At 45.4% G+C, this 23569-nt stretch overlaps 1 protein-coding gene across 1 annotated transcript in view; it reads left to right on the forward strand.

Annotated features, from left to right (window-relative positions):
* The first annotated feature begins 470 nt into the window (after positions 1-470).
* Positions 471-23569, forward strand: part of LOC132805792 (rho guanine nucleotide exchange factor 25-like) — a 384213-nt gene continuing 361114 nt past the window's right edge. The window contains exon 1 of the mRNA XM_060821055.1: positions 471-956. Within this exon, the coding sequence (XP_060677038.1) occupies positions 861-956 (96 nt within the window). The 5' untranslated portion in view covers positions 471-860. The remainder of the gene's footprint in view (positions 957-23569) is intronic.

Consider the following 23569-nt stretch of genomic DNA (forward strand, 5'->3'; position numbering starts at 1 on the left):
ACCGTCTTAAAAGCTCTTGTGGTGTAGTGGTAGTGTCAGCCAAGAAGTCTGGATTCAAGTCTCACTTACTACAGAGGTGTATTATAACATTCATGAATATGTTGACTTGCAAAAATGAGCCATAAGGCTGTCTTGTGGGAACTTGCTGTGTACAAACGAGCTACCTGACCACTTCGGAAATTGGTGGGAATGAAAAACCCTATATGATTTGCAATTTAAAAAAAAATCTGCCAGCTCACCCCCGTTACAGCCCTTCTCATTGGCTGGAAAGCTCTTTGGTCGTGCAGTGTTGCCACAGAAATGTAATTTTAACTTTGTAAGCATATGCCAAACCATGTACCTGCTCGATCTTTTGAAGCTGCCGTGGGGGAGTATACAAACCGCGACTTGCAGCCGCGTATGTACGGCACATGACTCAAAACATATGGCTTTTCTCAAAGGCGAACTCTCACATGGAAGGGGACTGCGGGCAGGGTTGTTCCAGTCCCAGCACTTGACTGTGTGAATTTCAGCCCTTGTCTTCTTTCGGGAATTAATGGATTTTTGCTGGGGCATCAAATTGTGATCTAGCTCAAATCCTTCATCCCTCCCAACTTACATAAGGAGGACTTTTGAGGGTCAGAGTGGAGTGCATCTGGAGTGTGGACTTTTTTGGAGAGAGAGTTGCTGTTCTCTAGACGCTATGATGTGGCAAGGCACAGGACCACGGGGCTGAGAGAAGATTTCAAAGGAACTTGAACCTTGTTTGATTGCTGTCATTTGGCTGATTGAAAGCTCCAAGCGTTTGTGAGCCAGGACTATCTTTTGCAGAAGAAGGGGTTGCCTCCAGCAGGGACACTGTGAATATCCCAGACCTCAATATGAAAGCCCCTCAGAGGAGCCCTGGCAGGGCAGAACAGATGCTAGGAGCCATGGCAGATATGTTGACATCTTTTGCTATACCCAGCCAGCAGTGGGTAGGTGATCATTTCAGTTCAGCTTTCTCTCTCTCGGTTGCAAGCCCCAGTTGTAGGCAAAGGGCTGAACATCGGTTGCCAACGCCCTCAGCATTGCACTTGGAAGGCTCCCGGATTTAAAGGAGCCACTCCCGGTGCTTGCTGCAAATGATGTCAGGCAGAAATACCATGAGATTGAAGTTTCTTGCTACCTCCACCCTCCTATTTACTTGAACAGAATTAGATTGGAAGGGGGAAAGGATATTTGACCAGGCGATGGGGAGACCTCCAGGAATCAGTCCTGATCAGAGTTGGTAACTCTCAGGTTGACTGGTCACTGGGTGAACATGCTTGACGACGTGGCACGTGAAGGTGAGGACTGGCACTGGACCTGGCTGTGCTGCCCACCCAGGTCAAATAGCCTCTGGCTACCTTCACTGTGCGGGCTGTCTCCATCGAGTGCCCAGCCTGTGGAAGCTAAGTCCAGCAGCTGAGCGGGCCATCAAGAATGGGGGTGGAATGGGGTAAATTTGAGGGTACACAGATATAAAACAACAGGGCCTTTGTAAAATCTACTCTGTGTGGGTTTAATGCAGGGAGGAATGTTGCCTGGTTGCATGGGAGTTATATCTGCCTTTGGCAGTCTGAAGTACTGTGGGAAAGCTGACCCTGAAAGCTCAGCTCGGTTGTTCCACTGGGCATTTGCTATAGCTGCATCAAATAGTCTTCTCTTTAACAAATTCATTGGGTGATGTGTGCAGGAGAGAGGGTTTGGTGGGGGGGGGGCAGCACATGGTTTTGATTTGCCCCTTGAGACCAGAATCCATTGGCCTGCCATCCAGGCACAGCCAAACTAAACAATTCCGATCACAGATTGCCAAATACTCACTGGCCTTTAAGCATCCGTTCCAAGTAAAGGGTAGGGATGGCAACGTACCCAAATTTGGAAGGGGCTAGGTGACTGGATTCAAGTGGTTTAATGGAGGGGCTGGGTGGCATATAGAGGAAGTATTTGTCATCTTGGCACTGTCGAACACAGAACTTACTGAAATGCTGACTGTTGCTAAGCTTTATTTCCCCCCTACAACATTAGTTAAAAAGATTGCTTAGCTTGGGAAAACGTGAACAGAATTGTTCTTCTAATTCCATTTTGGCCTCCTGTTTATCCCTGATTTTAATTTCATCCCCCCCCCCCCCCCCCATTGGTGGTCATGCCTTTACCTGCCAGGACCCCAACCCTGTCTATGCCTCTGCCTTGTTCTCCTCCTTTAAGTCCCTCCTTTAACTGTCTAATCGAATTACTGTTGACAGTATATGGCTCAGTGTAGTACTTTTTCAGTCACTCCAGTGGAACATTTTGGGGATTTCTTTGCTGCATTGAAGGTGCTGTGCAAATGCAGTTGGTTGTTATTGTGGCGCTGACTGTACCTTTTATATCAAATCCTGGGGAAGTGTGGTTGGGTGTCACAGTGAGGTTCAAACTGGGGGTCCATGTTATTGGGAGTAAACCCTTCCTTTTACGAATGGGTGGGAGGGTGTTCCACCAATTGCAATAAGTGGCATTCCAATCTTAAGGTGCTGCTTTACGGATGAAAAATTGACACCGAGCCACATAAGGAGATACGAGACTGAAAGGTTGGTCAAGGAAGTGGCTTTTAGGAAGTGTCTTAAAGGAAATAGAGAATTGCAGGGTTTTTTTCAGAGAAATACCAGGGTGCAGGGCCTAGGTAGCTGAAGGCATGGCTGCCGATGGTGCACTGATTAAAATCAGGGATGTTCCAGAGGCCAGAATTGGAAAGAAATGCAGGACACCCATTAATCCAGTTCCCAGTGGGAGTGGCCCCAGAGATGTGACACTGGGCACTAGATTTCTCGAGTTGCTCCAGTGTTACCACACTTTTGACAAAAGATCATGAGTCTCAAACCCCAGAATTTCTCAGCGGACTGTGGCAGAAGGCCAAGAAATTGCCCTTGACTTCCAAAATCTGCGCTCAAAGTCATAATTACCAACCCCCCCTCCCTGAATGAATTCCGCAAGATTGTGAGAAGTGTTTCTTGGTGTTGGGGTTGACGTGCTGTTGAGATTGGGGGGACTGAGGTATGTTGTGGGGATGATATTGGCAGACTATCGAGATAAGAAGGGCTTAGTGCCTGCTATCAGGAAGACAGTCAGGAGCCTGGAAGAACACAGCAAGCCAGTCAAGACTGAAGAAGGATGACACATGAAATGTCGACTTCCCCACTTCCTGACGCTGCCTGGCTTGCTGTGTTCTTCCAGCCTCTTGCCTGTCTTTTGGGTTCCAGCATCTGCAGTTTTTTTGTCTGCTATCATGAAGAGCTTGGTTCACTTGGACTAAACCAACAAGATTTAATGGCAGCATTAATGAGTTTATTTGAGAAGTGCATTGACCAATCAGAATCTGCTTGCCTGGTTTGAATTCAAATGATGGCCTGACAGTCAACTGATCCTTCGCGCTCCATGGTTAAGGCTCTACCAATCTGAGTCCACTTGCTAACCAATCAACAGCCTGTTTCATGCAGTGGAAATTGTTAATCTCTTTGAGATTTGGTATTCTTGCAGTTCTGTCCTGATGAGGACAAGATCAAATGCTTCAACCTTCTTATTCCTCATTGCTGAAGCGTCATGCTACCAAATGACTTTTTTGAAATGTTCTTTTGTGGTGTTGTCACTGTCGTGGTTTATAAGCATTTTGTGCACAGCAAGATTCCACCAGCAACAAATAAGGTCACGACCAGATCGTCGGTCATCAGTGATGTTGACACTGGGAAAGGACACCCCATCTCTTTTGAAATGGGTAGCTGAGAGGGCAGAGAGGGCCTCAGTTTAATACTTCACTCGACCATGCAACACTCTCTCTGTTCTGCGGTTGGAATTCTCAGCCAAGTTGAGGTTTCAATTCTCTGCAGCAGGATTCAAATACACAACCTCCTGTGCCAGAGATGAGGGAGATACTGTGGCTGGTGCAATTCGAAGGGCCGACAGTTAATGTGTAAGGCAGGGATTAGACAGACGTTGGTGTTTGACTTGCTTTGGGTCCACTCTCAGATCTGTGCCTCCAGTTGGGAAGGAGGGGGTGGATTGCTGCACTAACAGGGAGCGCTTTGTGAGAAATCATGGGCAAACAGCCTATAACTTTCCAGCCATCCCAATTAATTTTGATTTTCCACAGCACATTCCCTGAGAATGCAGCTCCCTTCGGGCAGTGTGGGATCTGATGTATAATCATTGGATAGTTTGTCCTGAGTGCTTCCAAAAACAAACTACAAGGGCTTTGGGTGGTGCAATAGTTTAGCAATTTGTTTCCAGCTCTGGCTGGTGAGTGCTAGATTTATGTTTTTTAAAAATTCATTCACAGGATGAGGGCATTGCTGGGTAGGCAGCATTTATTACCCATCTCTAATTGCCCAGAGGTCAGTTAAGAGTCAACCAGATTGCTGTGGGTCTGGAGTCACGTGTAGGCCGGACCAGGTAAATATGGCAGTTTCCTTCCTGAGAGGTCATTCGTGAACCAGATGGGATTTTCCCAATAATGGTTTCATTAGACACTTAATTCCAGATTTCTTTTTAATTAATAAATCCATCTGCTGTGGTGAGACTCGAACCCAGAACTTTATCTGGGTCCTTGGATTAACAGGAGCTGAAAATGTGTTGCTGGAAAAGCGCAGCAGGTCAGGCAGCATCCAAAGAGCAGGAGAATCGACGTTTCGGGCATAAGCCCTTCTTCAGGAATGAGGAGAGTTTGTCCAGCAGCCTTGGATTAACAGTCTAGTGATAATACCACTAGACCAGCACCTCCCTAGTTAAGCTGAACAGTAGGACCATGAAGTGTTTTTTTTCTATAGCTACTTTCATGGCCACAGGACATACCAAAGCTCTTCGCAGCCAATGAAGTGTTTTGGAAGTGTTACTACTGCCGCTACAGAGGAAACATGGCAGCCAATTTATGCACAGCACGCTCCCAAAAACAGCAATCTGATAATGATCAGGCAAAACAACACCTTGAGTTTAAATTGCGTGTTTATGTAAAAAGCCATTACAGAGGTAGAACGGAAATTGGGACTGAACCAAATAAACAGTGTTTAAATCAAATAAACGAGAGTAGGACTTATACAGTTAATGATAGGGCCTTAGGCCGTAGTGTAGAACCGAGAGGTCTAGGGGTTCAGGTACACAATTCTTTGAAGTTTGTATCACCGGTAGACAGGGTGGTTAGGAAGGCATTTAGCACGTTAACCTTCATTACTCAGACATTTGAATATAGGAGTTGTACAGGACGTTGGTGCGGCCTCTTCTGGAATACGGTGTACAGTTCTGGTCTCCCTGTTATAGGAAGGCTGGAGAGGGTTCAGAAGAGATTTATCTGGATGTTGCCAGGATTGGCGGATTTGAAATATAAAAACAGGCTGGAACTTCTTTCACTGGAGTGTAGGAGATTGGGAGTGACCTTTTATTAAATCATGAGGGTATAGATAAGGTGAATGGCAGCTGTCTTTTCCTGAGGATGGGGGATTTCAAGACTAGGGGGCATCTTTTTAAGGTGAGAGGAGCAAGATTTTAAAAAGACAGGTGGGCATTTTTTTTTACACAGAAAGTGGTTTGTGTGTGGAATGAACTGCCAGAGAAAGTGGTGGATGCAGGTACAGTTACACCATTTAAAAGACATTTGGATGAGAACATGAATCAGAAATGTTTGGAGTGATATGGGCCAAGTGCAGGCAGGTGAGACAAGTTTAGTTTGGGATTATGGTCAGCATGGACTGATTGAATTGAAGGGTCTGTTTCTCTGTTGTATGACTCTGACTATGGTCAAAGCTCAGTGTTTCAAAGGTGACAGGTTGGGGGTGGGGGAGGGATGAAGCTTTTCATACTTAAAGGAAGACTGAAAGACAGAAACTTAAAAAACTGGAAAAAAATTGATGGGGAGGGGAGTGGCATTGTTTTCAGGGTGAGTGTAGTTCATTCTTCAAGGGTAATGTCTTAATCAACTGGTGTTGATCTGCCTGGTTTAAATGTAAACAAAACTTGGCAGTTCACTGTCAGTCATCATTTAACTGGTGTATTCTGTGTGGTAATGCCTCTAACCAATCAAAATCACTTGCCAACAAATTAGCATTCAACTCAGACAGGATAAAATGTACCTGTGATGGTGGTATTCTTGTGAACTGTCCTGATGAGTGCAGGATGCAAATTTTAACAAAATGGATTACTTTTTCCGTCAGTACTCAGGAAGTGCCAATGCAAGGACAAGTCTGGGAAGGCATCAAGCAGGAATGATATATAAATATAGATGGAGAGATTAATTAATTATAGTGTGGAAAGATAACAGTAAGTAATTCCGTGCTTCAAATTATTCGAGAGCAGCAATCAGGAAGGATTGTTTTTGAGAGTGACTTAGGAGCTGATTAAAAAATTTTCCATGGGATGCCAGCATCACTAGCTGTGCCCAGTATTTATTGCCCCGTCCCTCGTGAAGGTGGGGGTGAACTGCCTTTTTGAACCGCTGCAGTCCATGTGCTGTAGATAGACCCACAATGCCTTTACGGAGGGAATTCCAGGACTTTGTCCCAGCAACAGTGAAGGAACAATGATATATTTCCAAGTCAGGATGGCAGGTGGCTTGGAGGGGAACTAGCAAGGGTGGTATTTATCTGCTGCCCTTGTCCTTGAAGCAGGAAGTGGCTGTGAGTTTGGAAGATGCTGTCTCAAGATCTTTAGTGAACTTTTGCAGTGAATCTTGTAGATGGTACACACTGCTGTGACTGAGGGTCAGTGGTGGAAGGAGTAGATGTTTGTGGATGTGGTGTCAATCAAGTGGGCTGCTTTGTCCTGGATGGTGTCAACTTTCTTGTGTTGTTGGAGCTGCACCCATTCAGGCAAGTATTCCATCACACTCCTGACTTGTTCCTTCCAGATGGTGGGCAAGCTTTGGGGAGTCAGAAGGTGAGTTAATTTCTGGAAAAATCGCAATGTCTGATCTGCTCTTGTAGCCACAGTAAGACCATAAGACATAGGAGTGGAAGTAAGGCCATTTGGCCCATCGAGTCCACTCTGCCATTTAATCATGGCTGATGGGCATTTCAACTCCACTTACCCGCATTCTCCCCGTAGCCCTTAATTCCTTGTGACATCAAGAATTTATCAATCTCTGCCTTGAAGACATTTAACGTGCCGGCCTCCATTGCGCTCCGTGGCAATGAATTCCACAGGCCCCCCACTCTCTGGCTGAAGAAATGTCTCTTCATTTCCATTCTAAATTGGCCCCCTCTAATTCTCAGGCTGTGCCCACGGGTCCTGGTATCCCTGCCCAATGGAAGCAATTTCCCAGTGCCCACCCTTTCTAAGCCATGCATTAACTTCTAAGTTTCTATTAGATCTCCCCTCAACCTTCTAAACTCCAATGAATATAATCCCAGCAGTTCATCATATGTTAGACCTGCCATTCCAGGGATCATCCGTGTGAATCTCCGCTGGACACGCTCCAGTGCCAGTATGTCCTTCCTGAGGTGTGGGGACCAAAACTGGACACAGTACTCCAAATGGGGCCTAACCAGAGCTTTATAAAGTCTCAGTAGCACAACGGTGCTTTTATATTCCAACCCTCTTGAGATAAGTGACAACATTGCATTCGCTTTCTTAATCACGGACTCAACCTGCATGTTTACCTTTAGAGAATCCTCGACTCGCACTCCCAGATCCCTTTGTACTTTGGCTTTACAAATTTTCTCACCGTTTAGAAAATAGTTCATGCCTGTATTCTTTTTTACCAAATGCAAGACCTCGCATTTGCTCAAGGTGAATTTCATCAGCTATTTCCTGGACTACTCTCCTAAACTATCTAAATCTTTTTGCAGCCTCCCCACATCTTCCAGTACTATCTGCCTGTCCACCTAACTTCGTATCATTAGCAAACTTCACCAGAATGCCCCCAGTCCCTTCATCCAGATCATTAATCTATAAACTGAACAGCTGCAGCCCCAACACTGAACCCTGCGGGACACCACTTGTCACCGGCTGCCATTCTGAAAAAGAACCTTTATCCCAACTCTCTGCCTTCTGTCAGGCAGCCAATCCTCAATCCATACCAGGAGCTCAGCAGCCTCCTGTGAGACACCTTATCAAAGGCCTTTTGGAAGTTTAGATAGGTAACATCCACTGGTCTAACCTACTTGTTACCTCTTCAAAGAATTCTAACAGGTTTGTCAGGCACGGCCTCCCCTTAGTAAATCCATGCTGACTTGTTCTAATCTGACCCTGCACTTCCAAGAATTTAGAAATATCATCCTGAACGATAGATTCTAGAATTTTACCAAAAACTGAGGTTAGGCTAATCGGCCTATAGTTTTCTATCTTTTTTCTTGATCCTTTCTTGAACAAAGGGGTTACAACTGCAATTTTCCAATCATCTGAGACTTTCCCTGACTATAGTGATTTTTGAAAGATCACAACCAATGCCTCTGCTATTTCCTCAGCCACCTCTCTCAGAACTCTAGCATGCAGCCCATTGGAATCAGGAGATTTATCAATTTTTAGACCTTTTAGCTTTTCTAGCATTTTCTCATTTGTAATGGCTACCATACTCAACTCTGCCCCCCGACTCTCCTTAATTGTTGGGATATTACTCATGTTTTCCACTGTGAAGACTGATGCAAAGTACTTATTAAGTTCTTCAGCTATTTCCTTATCTCCCAGCACTAGCCTTCCTGCATCAATTTGGAGCAGCCCAATGTCTAGTTTTGCCTCTTGTTTGTTTCTTATGTATTGAATGAAACTGTTACTAACATTTCTCATATTATTGGCTAGTCTACATTCAAATTTGATCCTCTCTCTCCTCACTTCTCTTTGTTATCCTCTGTTTGTTTTTGCAGTCTTTCCAATTTTCTGATTTTTCCAGTGCTCTTGGCCAATTCATAGGCTCTGTCTTTCTCTTTGGTACATTTCCTGACTTCCTTGGTCAGCCATGGCTGTCTAAACCTCCCCCCCCCCAATAATCTTTGGGATTAACCTCCAATCTGTGTCCTCAATTATACCCACAAACTCCTGCCATTTTTGCTCTACTGTCTTCCCCACTAGGCTCTGCTTCCAGTCGATTTTTGTCAGTTCCTCTCTTATGCCCTCAATTACCTTTATTTAACTGTAACACCATTACATCCGATTTTGCCTTCTCTCTTTCAAACCGCAGACTGAACTCTACCATGTTATGATCGCTGCTTCCTAAGTGTTCCCTTACTTTAAGATCTTTTATAAGGTCTGGCTCATTACATAGCACTAGGTCCAGAATAGCCTGCTCCCTTGTGGGCTCCATCACAAGCTGTTCCAAAAAGCCATTTAGTAAGCATTCCATGAATTCCCTTTCTTTGGATCCACTGGCAACATTATTCACCCAGTCCACTTGCATATTGAAATCCCCCATAATCACCGTGACCTTGCCTTTCTGACATGCCCTATCTATTTCCCAGTACATCTTGCACTCCTGGTCCTGACCACTGCTGGGAGGGCTGTACATAACTCCCATTATGTTTTTTTTGCCTTTGTCGTTCCTCAACTCCACCCACACAGACTACACATCATCCGACGCTGTCATTCAGTGCCATAGATTTAATTTCATTCTTAACTAAGGCAACCCCACCCCCTCTGCCCATTTCCCTGTCTTTTTGATAAGTTGTAAATCCTTGGATGTTTAAACTGCCAATCCTGAACCCCCTGCAACCACATCTCTGTGATTTGTGCCATTAATTCATCTACTTTGTTATGAATACTGCAAGCATTCAGCTAAAGTGCCTCAATGCTAATTTTCTTATCCTCATGACTTCCAACATTTCTAGTAATATGTCCTAAGTTATCCTTCCTTTTTGCTTCATTCCTAGTCTGCCTTGAACTTAAACCCTGCACACAGGCTAACCTGCTGCTTATCTTTCTACTTGACACCATACTCCCTGTCACTTTCTCCTTCCCTTCCTCCCGACTCACAAGTTTAAACTCCGAATGACCACCCTATTTATCCTTTTCACTAGAACACTGGTTCCAGTTCGTGTCAGGTGGAGACCATCCCATCGGTACAGATTCCACCCCCCCGTCCCGGTTCCAAAACTGATACCAATGTCCCATGAAACGGAATCTCTCTTTCCCACACCAATCTCTTAGCCAGTGTTTACTTCCCTAATTTTCTTATCCCTATGCCAATGGCTCGGGCAGTAATCCAGAGATTATGACCCTCGAGCACCTATTCTTCAATTTCCTCGCTAGTGCTTGATAATCCCCATTTAGGTCCTCCTTCCTAGCCTTGCATATGTTGTTAATGCCAACGTGGACCACAACAACTGGATCCTTTCAAGGCGGTCAGAGATGTCCTGCACCCTGGCACCGGGCAGGCAACATACCGTGCGGGACTCCCAATCCAGCTCACAAAGGATACGATCTGTTCCCCCTAATTCTAGAATCCCCTATAACAACCACTTCTCTCTTTGCTCCCCCCTCTGCACCATGGTGCCGTGGTCAGCTGGCTCATCCTGTCCACAGCCCTTTCCCTCATCCATACAGGGAGCAAGAATCTCATACCTGTTGGACAATGTCAGGGGCTGAGGCTCCTGCACTCCTGAACTCAGAATCCCCCTACCTGCCTCAATTACAGTCACACCCTGTTGTCCCTGATCATTTAACTGAGTTTGAATTATTTAATCTACTGGGTGTGACTGCCTCCTGAAACAAAGCGTCCAGGTAACCTTTCCCCCTCCTGGATGTGCTGCAGTGTTTGAAGCTCAGATTCCAGATCGTCAATTCTGATCCGGAGTTCTTCCAGCAACCAACACTTGCTGCAGATGTGGTCACTGTCGTTCACAATGGGATCAGCCAGCTCCCACACCATACAGCTATAGCACGTCACCTGACCAGCCAATCTCTCTTCTTATTCAATTAATTTACGAGTTAACTAATTTCTAGTACTTTTCCATGGTCTTATTCAGCTAACCAACTAACAGTTAACTTTTAACCCATCTTACAATGCACCAGAAATATCAAGTGAAACACCTTCCCTTAACAACACACGAGAGTCCTTTTTTTTGATTGGATGAGGAGGGCAGGTGGGAGACAGTACACATGTAGTGTGTCGGGATTCAGCCACTGCCCAAATATATACCCGGCAGCCCTCTGCTCCTCGCTGTGGCATCTCCCTCTGCTGCACCTTTAAAAACTGTTCTCGTATGCTCCCTTCCCGCAGCCCTCACCTCTCTCCGCCCTTTCTCCTCGCCTCTCTTAAAAATGAAGGCCCGACTCCCGAGATAAGTCCCTTTTTAAGTGGGAAAACCTACCCTTCCCAGCAGCCCTCGGTTCTCTCCACCCTCTCTCCTCTCTCCTTGCAACTCTGTATAATACAGTATTTATATAGCTGGTCTATGTTGTATAAGATAATGATTCTGAAGGGGTTGCTGTTTGTTACATTGGTTCCATCCATTCTACCAATGTCACACACAATCTGTGAGTGGAGCCAAGGAATTTTACTCTTCCTTTGAGAGGGGAGAGGGATCTGTACCAGTTCCCTCAGGGGCCAGGAATTTTGCCTGATCAAATGTAGTTGGCCTTATTCCAATAAACTTGCTATCGAAGAACAGCCTCTTCTGGAGATACTCTGTAGTAGTGTACCCTCTAAACCTAAGCACTAGATAGGCCCAACACAAAGCAAAGACAAAGAAGGGTTGATGGGAGTGAACCACCTTAAATAACTCCCACCCAGTACCACACACTGACACAAGGTGCCAGGAGCGGTCATCTGGGGAAACGCCATAGTCTAGCTCGGTTTCTGGCCAACAGTAACCCCAAGGATGTTGATAGCAGGGGATTCAACGACAGTAACGTCTTTTAATGTCAAGCAAAGATGGATTAATTCTGTGAAGGTTGAATTTTGCCAGATCACACTAAGTAAATGTTTGTGTGAATCATTTATTCTGAAAGGATTTTGGAATAGTGATATCGTAAACCCTCCTCTGTGATATGTCCCTTGCTGTGGCAGCAAAATAACGTGTATAAAGAGGTTTGAATGATTCTTGGTAGAAGCAGAGACCTAAGGCCACATTCCCTGTGTACATTCCAGCTCTGTCACCTATGCTGGATACCAATAAGGTCTGTTGTGGTTCTGTTCGCCGAACTGGGAATTTGTGTTGCAGACGTTTCGTCCCCAGTGCTTGGGAGCCTCCTGTGAAGCGCTTCTATGATCTTTCCTCCGGCATTTGTAGTGGTTGGAATCTGCCGCTTCCAGTTGTCAGTTGCTGTTCACTGCAGTGGCCGGTATATTGGGTCCAGGTCGATGTGTTTGTTGATAGAATCTGTGGATGAGTGCCATGCCTCTAGGAATTCCCTGGCTGTTCTCTGTTTGGTTTGTCCTATAATAGGAGTGTTGTCCCAGTCAAACTCATGTTGCTTGTCATCTGAGTGTGTGGCTACTAAGGATAGCTGGTCGTGTTGTTTCGTGGCTAGTTGGCGTTCATGGATGCGGGTTGTTAGCTGTCTTCCTGTTTGTCCTATGTAGTGTTTTGTGCAGCCCTTGCATGGGATTTTGTACACTACATTGGTTTTGCTCATGCTGGGTATAGGGTCCTTCGTCCTGGTGAGTTGTTGTCTGAGAGTGGCTGTTGGTTTGTGTGCTGTTATGACTCCTAGTGGTTGCAGTAGTCTGGCTGTCAGTTCAGAAATGTTCTTGATGTATGGTAACGTGGGTAGTCCTTTGGGTTGTGGCATGTCCTCGTTCCATTGTCTTTCCCTTAGGCATCTGTTGATGAAATTGCGGGGGTGTCCGTTTTTGGCGAATACATTGTAGAGGTGCTCTTCTTCCTCTTTTTGCAGTTCTGGTGTACTGCAGTGTGTTGTGGCCCTTTTGAACAGTGTCTTGATGCATCTTCTTTTGCGTGTGTTGGGATGGTTGCTTTCATAGTTCAGGGCTTGGTCTGTGTGTGTGGCTTTCCTGTATACCTTTGTGGTGAATTCTCCATTCGGTGTTCTCTGTACCATCACGTCTAAGAATGGGAGTTGGTTGTCCTTTTCTTCCTCTCTAGTGAATCGGATTCCTGTGAGTGTGGCGTTGATGATCCGGTGTGTGTTCTCTATTTCTGTGTTTTTAATGATAACAAAGGTATCATCTACATATCTGACCCAGAGTTTGGGTTGAATTTGCGGTATGACTGTTTGTTCTAACCTTTGCATTACTGCTTCTGCTATGAGTCCAGAGATGGGTGAGCCCATGGGTGTGCCGTTGATTTGTTCATATATTTGGTTGTTGAATATGATGTGTGTTGTGAGGCACAGGTCCAGTAGTTTGAATATACAGTCTTTGCTGATAGGTTCCCCATCTTGTTGTCTGTTTTTTATGTCCAGCAGGTTGACTACTGTTTCTCTGGCTAGGGTTTTGTTGATAGAGGTGAACAGTGCCGTTACATCGAATGAGACCATGGTTTCTTCCTTGTCTACGTGTATATTTCTGATGATGTCCAAGAATTCCTGTGTTGACTGTATAGAGTGTCTGGATTCGCTGATCAGGTGTTTCAGTTTCTGCTGTAGTTCTTTAGCCAGTTTGTGTGATGGTGTCCCTGGCAGCGATACGATGGGTCTGAGTGGGATGTCTGGTTTGTGCACTTTAGGTAGTCCATAGAATCCGGGGGTGGTGTTGCTTTCAGGTTTCATTCTCTGTAGGTCAAACCTGGTTATCTGTCTGTCTTTTTTGTAGATTCCTCAGTGTGTTGTTTATCCTATTGGTGAGCTGTGGGGTGGGGTCAAACTCCCTCTTTTGGTAGGTGTTGGTATCTGCAAGTAGTTGTTGCGCTTTCTGGACATACTCTGCTTTGTCCACTGAGGATGTCACCTAGGCAGGGGACGAAACGTCTGCAACACAAATTCCCAGCTCAGTGAACTGAACCACAACAACGAGCACCTGAGCTACAAATCTTCTCACAAACCTTGAACCAATAATGTCTGTTCTGTGTGCACTACAAGCATCTTGTACTAACTCAAAAGTTGCTATTGGGAGGCAGAGAAAATTGGAGATAGTTGAACAGTTGCATTTTAACACTGACCACAGGAAAAGCCTTGATAAAGAAGCTGGTAGTAGCAGTCTGGGTAGGAATCTGAATGTTGTGGAGCAAGATTGTGAGGGATTTGAAAGAAGGATAAGGATCCTGACATTGGTTCACCCTGAGATGAATCTTCCAAATCTCATGCAAAACACAGGGTGTAACCTTATTAGGTTCAGAGTGATGTGGGTTATAGCAACTTAGGTGGTTCTCTAATAGAAGGCAGAGAGTTGGGATAAGGGGGGCAATTTCAGGATAGCAACTCATAACTAGTGGAGTGCCACAGGGGTCAGTGCTGGGGGCCACAATTATTTACAACACATATTACTGACTTGAATGAGGAAAGTGAATGTACTGTAGCCAAATTTGAGAAAACACAAAAATATGTGGAAGGCAAGTGGTGAGGATGACACACCGACTCTGCAGAGGGATATAGAATGAGGCTAAATGATTGGTCAAAAGCTTGGCACATGGAATATAATGTGGGGAAAACTGTGAGGTTATTCACTTTGGCAGGAAGAATAGAGGAGCTGAATATTATTTAAATGGAGAAAGACTGCAGAAAGCTACAGAACAGAGGGATTTGGGAATCCTCGTCCATGAAGCACAAAAAGCTAGCATCCGAGTCCAGCGGGGAACAGGGAAGGCCAAGGGAATGTTGGTCTTTATTCCAAAGGGAATGGAGTATAAAAATAGGGAGGATTTTGCTAAAACTATACAAGGCACCGGCCAGACCACAGTGGGAGTACTGTGAACAGTTTTGGGTCCCTTTATCTGAGAAAGACAGACTGACATTGGAGGCAGTCCAGAGAAGGTACACTCGGCTGATCCCGGGTATGGAGGGACTGTTAGGGATACAGACCCTTAGAAAATAGGCAACAGGTTTAGGTAGAAGATCTGGATTGGTGCAGGCTTGAAGCGCTGAAGGACCTGTTCCCGTGCTGTAATTTTCTTTGTTTCATGAGGAGAGGTTAAGTAGGTTGGGCCTATACTTGTTGGAGTTTAGAGGAATGAAAGGTGACCTTATTGAGACATACAGGTTCTTAGAGGACTGGACAGGGGACATGTGCAGAATTTGTTTCCCCTTGTGGAAGAGTCTAGGACCAGAAGGTATAAGTTCAGAATAAGGGGTCATCCGTTTAAGATAGAGATGAGGAGGAATTTTGTCTCTGAGATCAATGAATCTGTGGAATGGTGGAGCCTATTCAATGGGCTAAAAGGCCGACTTGTGCTTCAGTGTCTTAATGTCAACTCAATAGGGGTTGCAATCTTACCAAACCTGCCACACAAACTAACCATCAGGAAAGCTTGACATTGAAACCAGAGTGGGCTTTTAGCAGGTTCAACTCACCAATTGGTCCAAAAGACCTCCATATGGGATACTAGGTACCAGACAGTTGGACAGGCTCCAAGGGCATCAGTCACATGCAGCCTGCATTTCAGTTACCAACTGGCCTCTTCTCTTTCCCATTCCCCTGCAGTCAGAGACACCAGCGTTGCCCTCTTTCCCACCATTTCCCTGCGGGAACCTGCAAGTTGCCGGCTTTTGATTGGCTGGCAAGTCTCAGTTTTTCAAGATCTCCAGGGTCTTTATTTCAGGGGAAGGCTCCACTGGTGTCTTTGGCGTCGCTTGATTGGTTCGTGCTTTGGCGGTTTGTTCCCCCCCCCCCCGCGAGGCGCTCTTTGCTGGCTTTCCAGTCGAGGTCCCTGACACGACAACAATATTCTGGCAAGTACTTTCTACCGTTAACTTAGGAAATCGAATCCCACAGTCTCGCAACTGTCGACGTGAAGAGGTTTTTTTTTCCCCACATCCAAATCTCTCACGTTGAACTTTGTACCTATAGCCCTTTCACTTGAGATCCTTTTACGTTGTCTGTAATGTCGTCGAATTATTCGCTGAGAGAGAGGCCTTTGCAGATGTAGCGTTTGTCTTATCAGCGAAACGTAGAGGATGTCTCTCTCGTTTCGAATAGTAAAACCCGTTATCTTCCACCTCGAAGTCTATAAGGCAAGTCGCACCAGTCTCTCTGTCGCCAATTTACTGGTTATTTCTGTATGGTCGTTGCTCAGTCTGTTGGATGGGCGCAATGCTGCAGGAGCTGAGTGATGGATACTCCAGGGGCGGGTTACGCAGTGGGAGAAAAGGGGATTCCGAAATGTGAAAGAGAAGTTTCTGTGACTTAAAACCCGGCCAGATTTACCAAAACATTTCAGTGTGAAGTAAAGTTAGTGTTATTTTCTAACCACCTTTTTCAAGGATGTAATGACACGCCTCTAGAGCAGGTGGGTCTTGAACCTGGGCTTTCTGGCTTAAAGGCTGTGACATTACCAATACAGCGCAAGAATCCTTGAAGTATCATTTTAAGCATATTCAGCTATAAGCTTATTTAAGCATCACACAACACCAGGTTATAGTCCAACAGGTTTATTTGGAAGCACTGGCTTTCAGAGTGCTGCTCCATCATCATGTAGCTAACTAATGAAGGAGCAGTGCTGTGAAAGCTAGTGCTTCCAAATAATCCTGTTGGACTATAACCTGGCGTTGTGTGACTTTTAACTTTGTCCACCCCAGTCCAACAAAAGCACTTCAACATCATATTTAAGTATCAGCATTAACACTTCCACTAACAGGAGTCAGTACCCACAGTCTAAAGATGTACAAGTTAGGTGGATTAGCCATGGTAAATTCACGGTTACAGGGCTAGTGTTCTTTGGATGGTTGATGTAGACTCGGTGGGCTGAATAGCCTGCTTCCACACTGGGGATTCTATGACATGGGATTGAAGTTGAAGAAACAGCAGGGAGTTGAGAATTTTTTTTCATGTGCAGTACTCCACTAAGAGTAGACTAAATGCTGACTGAGTTTCCCTCCAGTCAGTCACTGGTATGACCCTCAGCTCCTGGTCACCAGCCCACTGTGAGCTTTCTGTTCTTGACTTCTTGCACTGGTCTAATGAGGCTCGACTGCAAACTTGAGGAAAAACACCCCCTCATTCAATTGGGACATCTTCCAGCCTTGAAAACTAACATTGAATTCAAAAACTTCAGATGCTAATCTGTAGTCCCGATGTTCTGGAGGCAGTTGTCTGTTATGAAACAGTTTGTCCCCCCATACCCATTTTCACCTCCAGGTACTTTTCTTGTTTCTCTACTGCTTCTGTTATCAGCCCCTGTAGCCTTGCGCCATTGTCCCTTTTGTTATTGAATCCCTTCTCTCTTCCATCCAATTTCAAACCTTCCCCTTGGCCTCTTTTCCTGCTTCTGACCATGCTTGAAATGAATCATTTTTTTTCCTGTCCTGATGAACAGGAAACATTGGATGGAGTCATGGTGGATGTCTCTCTCACTGCCTGGAATACCACTGAGGTGTTTACTCTTGGACAGATGGGCTTCCAGGGTGTTTTTCGAACAGGTATTAAAGAGGACGCCAGTTGGTCTTCTTTCTGACTGAGGATCCCAGGATTGAAAAGCTACCCATTGAAGTTGGCTGTTTACAGGGGTGTGGGGGAAGAGAGGTTTGAGGTTACAGGGAGAGGGTGGGGGTGTTAGCTGCCAGCAGCCACCCCTGCCCCATATCCCTACCCTCAATCATGCAAAAATTGCGACAGATTGAGGAACTGCCCCTCTTCCCCAACTCCTGTGCAGCCCATGCAGTTTACCAGCCGAGAACGTTGCCAGCCGTTGTCTGACCTGGAACAGTGCAAATTGTAGCCCAGGCCCTGAATTGCTCTTAAACTCTGGGAAAGGGGGAGGTGCAGTGAGACCTGGGTGTCCTTGTACACCAGTCACTGAAAATAAGCCTGCAGGGGGCAGCAGGAGGTGAAGAAGGTAAATGGGATGTTGGGCCTTCACAGTGAGAGGGTTCGAGTACAGGAGTCAAGAGTGTCATGCTGGAAAAGCACAGCTGGTTAGGCACATTCGAGGGGCAGGACAATCAACATTTCTGGCAAAAGCCTGATGTTTCATCACAATGAGGCAGGGAGCTTCGGGGGTGGAGAGATAAATGTGAGAGGGATGGGGCTGGGGGGAAGGTAGCTAACAGTGCAATAGGTGGATTGCGGGAGGGGGTAAAGGTTATGGATTGGAGGGGAGGGTGGAGTGCATAGGTGGGAAGGAAGATGGACAGATGGGATGAGTCATGAGAACAGTGCTGAGCTGGATAGTTGGGACTGGGGTAAGGTGGGGGGAGGGGAAGTGAGGAAACTGGTGAAATCCACATTGATGCCCTGGGGTTGGAGGGTCACAAGGTGGAAGATGAGGTATTCTTTCTCAAGGCATTGGGTGGTAAGGGAGTTGTGATGGAGGAGGCCCAGGACCTGCATGTCCTTGGCAGAGTGGGAGACGGAGTTAAAGTGTTTGGCCACGGGGTGGTGGGATCGGTTGGTGTGGGTGTCCCAGAGATGTTCTCTGAAGCGCTCTATAAGTAGGTGTCCGGTCTCCCCAATGTAGAGGACTCTGCATCAGGAGCAACGGATACAGTAAGTGATGTGCGGAAGTGCAGGCGAAACTTCGATGGATGTGGAAGGCTCCTTTGGGGCCTTGGATAGAGGGGGGGGGGGAGGTGTGAGCGCAGGTTTTGCAATTCCTGCAGTGGCAGGGGAGGGTGGGTTGTTAGGGGATGTGGACCTGACGATGTAATCGTGGAGGGAATGGTCTTTACAGAAAGCAGATAGGGTGGGGAGGGAAAGATATCTCTGGTGGTGGCGTCCGTTTGTAGGTGGCAGAAATGGCAGAGGATGATACGATGTACATGGAGACTGATGGGGTGGAAGGTGAGGTCTGGCGGGGGGGGGGGGGGGGGGGGGGGTTCTGCCCTTGTTGTGGTTGGAAGTGTGTGGTTCGAGGGCGGAGGTGCGGGATGTGGATGAGATGTGCTGGAGTGCATCATTAACCACGTGGGAGGGGAAGTTGCAGTCTTTAAAGAAGGAGGCCATCTGGTATGTTCTGTGATGGGACTGGTCCTCCTGGGAACAGATGAGGCGGAGGAATTGGAAATAAGGGATAGCATTTTTGCAGGAGGCGGGATGGGAGGAGGTGTAATGCAAGGTAGCTGTGGGAATCAGTGGGTTTGTAGAAAATGTCAGTGTTGAGTTGTTTACTGTTGATGGAGATGGAGAGGTCCAGGAAGGGGAGAGAGGTGTCAGATGGTCCAGGTGAATTTAAAGTTGGGGTGAAATGTGTTGGTGAAGTTGAGTGGAAGTACAGGAGCAGAGATGTCTTGCTGCAGTTGTACAGGGTTTTGATGATACCACACTTGGAGTATTGTGTGCAGTTTGGGTCTCCTTATCTGAGGAAGGATGTTCTGGTGATGGAGGGGTTACAGCGAAGGTTTCCCAGAGTGATTCCTGGGATGGCAGGACTGATGTATGAAGAGAGACTGGATTGGTTTGGATTATATTCACTGGAGTTTAGAAGAATAAGGGGGAGAGATCTTATAGAAACTTGTAAAATTCTAACCGGGCTAGACAGAGTAAACACAGGAAGTATGTTCCTGATGACCAGGGACTCCAGGACCAGGGGGTCACAGTTTAAGGAAACCAGGTAGACCATTTCGGACTGAGCTGAGGAGGAATGTCTTCACCCAGAGAGTGGGGGAGCCTGTGGAATTCTCTGCCACAGCAAGTGCTTGAGACCAAAACTTTGGTTTCAAGGAGTTAGATATAGTTGTTAGAGTTAAAGGAATCCAAGGCAATGGGATGAAAGCAGGAACAGGGGACTGTGTTGGATGATCAGACATGATCATATTGAATGGTGGGGCAGGCTCAAAGGGCTGAATGGCCTACTCCTGCTTCTATGTTCTGCATTATTGTCTAATTGGCTCCTTATGGTTTTCCTGCTTAAGTCAAGGATGGGTAGCCCACAGAAATGTCCAACTCACTTGTGTGGAGGTAGGAAGGCCCAACTATCTGTGCATCCAGCAGGCTTGGAAGATATTGCCTGTGAACTCTGTTGCTCTCTCCACAGGGCAGCCTGACCTTCTGAGTGTTCCCAGCACTTTTTAATTTTGTTTTAATTTCTGATCTCTGGCATCCATGGCGTTTTGCTCTTGTCAACATGAAGTGGACAAGGCTTAATCTCTAGTTCTCCTGACTCCTTTCACTACAGGGGAAGAGTTGGAATGGTGTAAAACTTGCCGTTGATTGGCTAGCAGCTGCTTTACACTGTTTTTGCATTGAGTGAAAATTTAGTCTGTGCGAGACTCTGTTTGGATATTACAGTGAGGAATAGCAGAATGTTTCAATCTGGAGAGTGTCTTGGGTGAAAAACACTGGATATTTTCACGTGGCCCAGTCCATTTTTATAGCAATTGTAGCATCTCATCAGGATGTTTACCAAACTGTTTTTGATTCATTGGCCAAACTCTGTAATGACAAATCCCTTTTATCGTGATGCTACTTCCCTCTGTTCTGGCGAATTGTGCAAACAGATGGACAGAAGCAGCTTAGTAGCTTAAGCTTATCAAAATGCCAAGAGGAATTTCTAAGAGATCTTTTGACATGCCTGTTTGACATTCCATTGTCTGTATTTTAACCGAGGCATTAACCCCTTCAATATAAATAGACAAAGGACCCCTTAAAACAAGTGACGCAGTAAGCATTTGCCCATTAATAAAGTCATAGAGAATAGGAGCAAGAGGAGGCCATTCGACCTTTAAGCCCAGTTTGCCATTCAATATGATCATGTCTGATCATCCAACTCAGTCCCTGGTTCCCACTTTCTCCCCATATGCTTTGATCCCCTTAGTCCTAAGAAATATACCTAACTTCTTCTTGAAAACATTCAATATTTTGGCCTCAACCGCTTTCAGAGAATTTCACAAGTTCACCACTCTGGGTGAAGATATTTCTCCTTGTTTTAGTTTTAAATGGCCTACCTTAGACTGTGACCCCTGGTTCTGGACTCCTCAGTAATGGTCGAAACAGGGTCAATAGTTACCTTCAGAAGACAATTGGACATTTTATTTGAAAAAGAGAAGACCAGCAGATAGTGATGAAGGTTTATAATACATTGTTATTGTGTCAGAACTTAGTTTCTACTGAGGACAAATAATGTGTAGCTTTAAGTTTGATTAGTATCTTTTATGTTGTATGTTAAGAAGAGGGAAGGCACAGATTTTAAATTAATTTTAGATGTGTTAAATGAGTGGTACTGAGATGTCTGGAGATCTGTTTTGTTTACAGGCAGTCCCTGTGTTATGATGGGTCCATTGATAAGTTGCTTTGTGAGCAAGTTGGAGTGCAATGCAGTACAGTATAAAAGAGCCAGTCGTAAGTACTCACAAACATTTGCATACCGGATGTTTAAAGTAAATATTAATACACTCATATATGGGATCTCATTCATAAGTATGTGTGTGCATATAATGGCCATTTATAAATCAGGGACCATCTGAACGTGCATTTCATTCAAGTCTTTAAATCCCTTGAAGTGAATAGATCAGTGCATTAAGAAAAAGGAAAGAATGGAGAAAGACAACTGTTGTTTTCTAAATGTCCAACAACAGAGACAGAGCCAGTTCAGTTTGAAAGGTATAATGCAAATTCAGTCATAGGTATGTAACAGCAGAAATGCTGTTCATAGCAGCCTCCAAAGCAGTCAGGGATGGTTTGGGGAGTTGAGGGAGTCCTGAATTGTTTGGAAGAAAATTCTAGAAGCAGAAGCCCGCAGAAGACATAAATTTAAGAAATCCATGTTAAATTATGTGATCTTTCTTCTCAGTTTGTGTAAGGGTCCCAGGAGGGGACATTAACTAAAGAAATGGCTTTGATTAAATGCAGACGTCTGCTGAAATGAAAACAAATTGCAAAACTAAAATCTGTGCTGTATCAAACTAGGTTTCACTCTGGGGTCTGACTTGTCCAGTATTACCCTCAGCTGCGATGATATCACAGGGGAAAGGGTAAGGGAATGGGAATAACTAGGTTACTGTTTTTCCTCAGATGGCACATGCAGTGTAGGCCAGTGGTGGCCTCCTGTGCTGTGTGATTCATATAACAGTAGTCACACGATTTCTAGCCCTTTGCCTTCAGAGAGTCAGCGGATATTGCTGTCGCTACTGAATCAGTTGCTTTGAAGACCAAGCAATCCAGAATCAAGGTGTTACTGAGGCAGTGCCATGCTATCAAAGGTGATACATTCTACCGCATCTGTCCTCCATCTGGAGTGGATATTTTGTGGAGAGAGGTGTCCCTCAACCAGAATCTCTTGAAGCTGATGATCTAATCATGATTACAATACTGTCTGTGGGAGCTTGCTGTGCACACTATTGGCAGCTGCATTGCTGGAGTGTTTTATGGGCTGAGAAGTGCTTTGGGATGTCCTGGGGCGCTAGAGAAATGTGAGCCTTTTCCTTTCTCTTGGGGCTTTGTGAGGCTGGAAAGCTAAACGCACATGGAAGCAACAAGAACTACTTAATGGAAAGTAGTTAATGTCGTGGCGTTCTGTCTCGCAGTCGCACACATAGGGAATAAACTCCAGGCTCCCACTGAGGAGCACATGGCTTCCTTTCAGGGTGATTGGGCCTAGAGTATCCCCAAGTGATTAAAAGCCATTAATTTTACAAAGATTCACTGAGGAGCTTACAGAATGATTTCACAGTGATTGCTGTTTTGGATTTGGAGTAATGCAGAGTGCCATCTGCCCATCCAATACCATTTCTATCAGGAATCCCAGCCAACTTGCCGTCCCTGCTTAATCTTGCTGAAAGGCAAGTTGGCGTGCCATTGTGTATTCTCCATATCTCCTGTGATCTCGCTGCATGAGAGCGAGGGCTCCTTGCTGCTGAAAATTAGCCTTTTTACACACACACACATACACCTTTTTTCCAATCTTAGCTGACCAACATTCATGATACAAATGTCAGGAAATTGGTGACAGGGGTGTTTTTATCCTTGAGTTTTGTAACGTCTCTTGGGATGTGTGCATCAATGACAAGGTCATTGCCCACCATAATTGTCCTTAAACTGAGTGGTTTGCTCTGCCAGTATGGTAAGTGTCAATCACATTACTGAGAGTCTGGAGTCTCAAGTGGGCCAAACTGGGTAAGAACGGCAAATTTCCTTCTTTGAGAGAAACAGATTTGTTTTTAACAACCATCACCATAATTACAATAATTACTTGTGCACTACATCCCTCTGGTGAGTACAGTGAGCTTTCAACTTCAGATTTTATTTGAATTTAAATTCTAGCAATTACCTTGGTGGGGTTGGAACCAAACCATTATCCTGGGCCTCTGAATTATTAGTCCAGTGACATCACCAGTAGGCCATCACCTCCCTTGTTGTATGAGGTGATGGCAAGTTACAACAATTGACAAAGAAGACACACTTGCATTCATCAAGTGCCTTCAGACAGTTCAAGACGTTCTAAAGCACTGAACAGCTAATGAAGTGCCTGTAGGTAGTTCAGACACTAGGAGACTTGGCAGCCAATTTGTGCACAGCAATCTCCCACAAGCAATAATGTGATTATCATCGAATCTCTTTGGATGATGTTGGTTGAGGGGACAATATTGACAAGGACGGAGTGGGGGGGGGGATGCGGACAACTCCCATGCT

The sequence above is a fragment of the Hemiscyllium ocellatum genome, chromosome X (genome assembly GCF_020745735.1).
Source record: "Hemiscyllium ocellatum isolate sHemOce1 chromosome X, sHemOce1.pat.X.cur, whole genome shotgun sequence".
In the NCBI taxonomy this organism is placed as follows: domain Eukaryota; kingdom Metazoa; phylum Chordata; class Chondrichthyes; order Orectolobiformes; family Hemiscylliidae; genus Hemiscyllium; species Hemiscyllium ocellatum.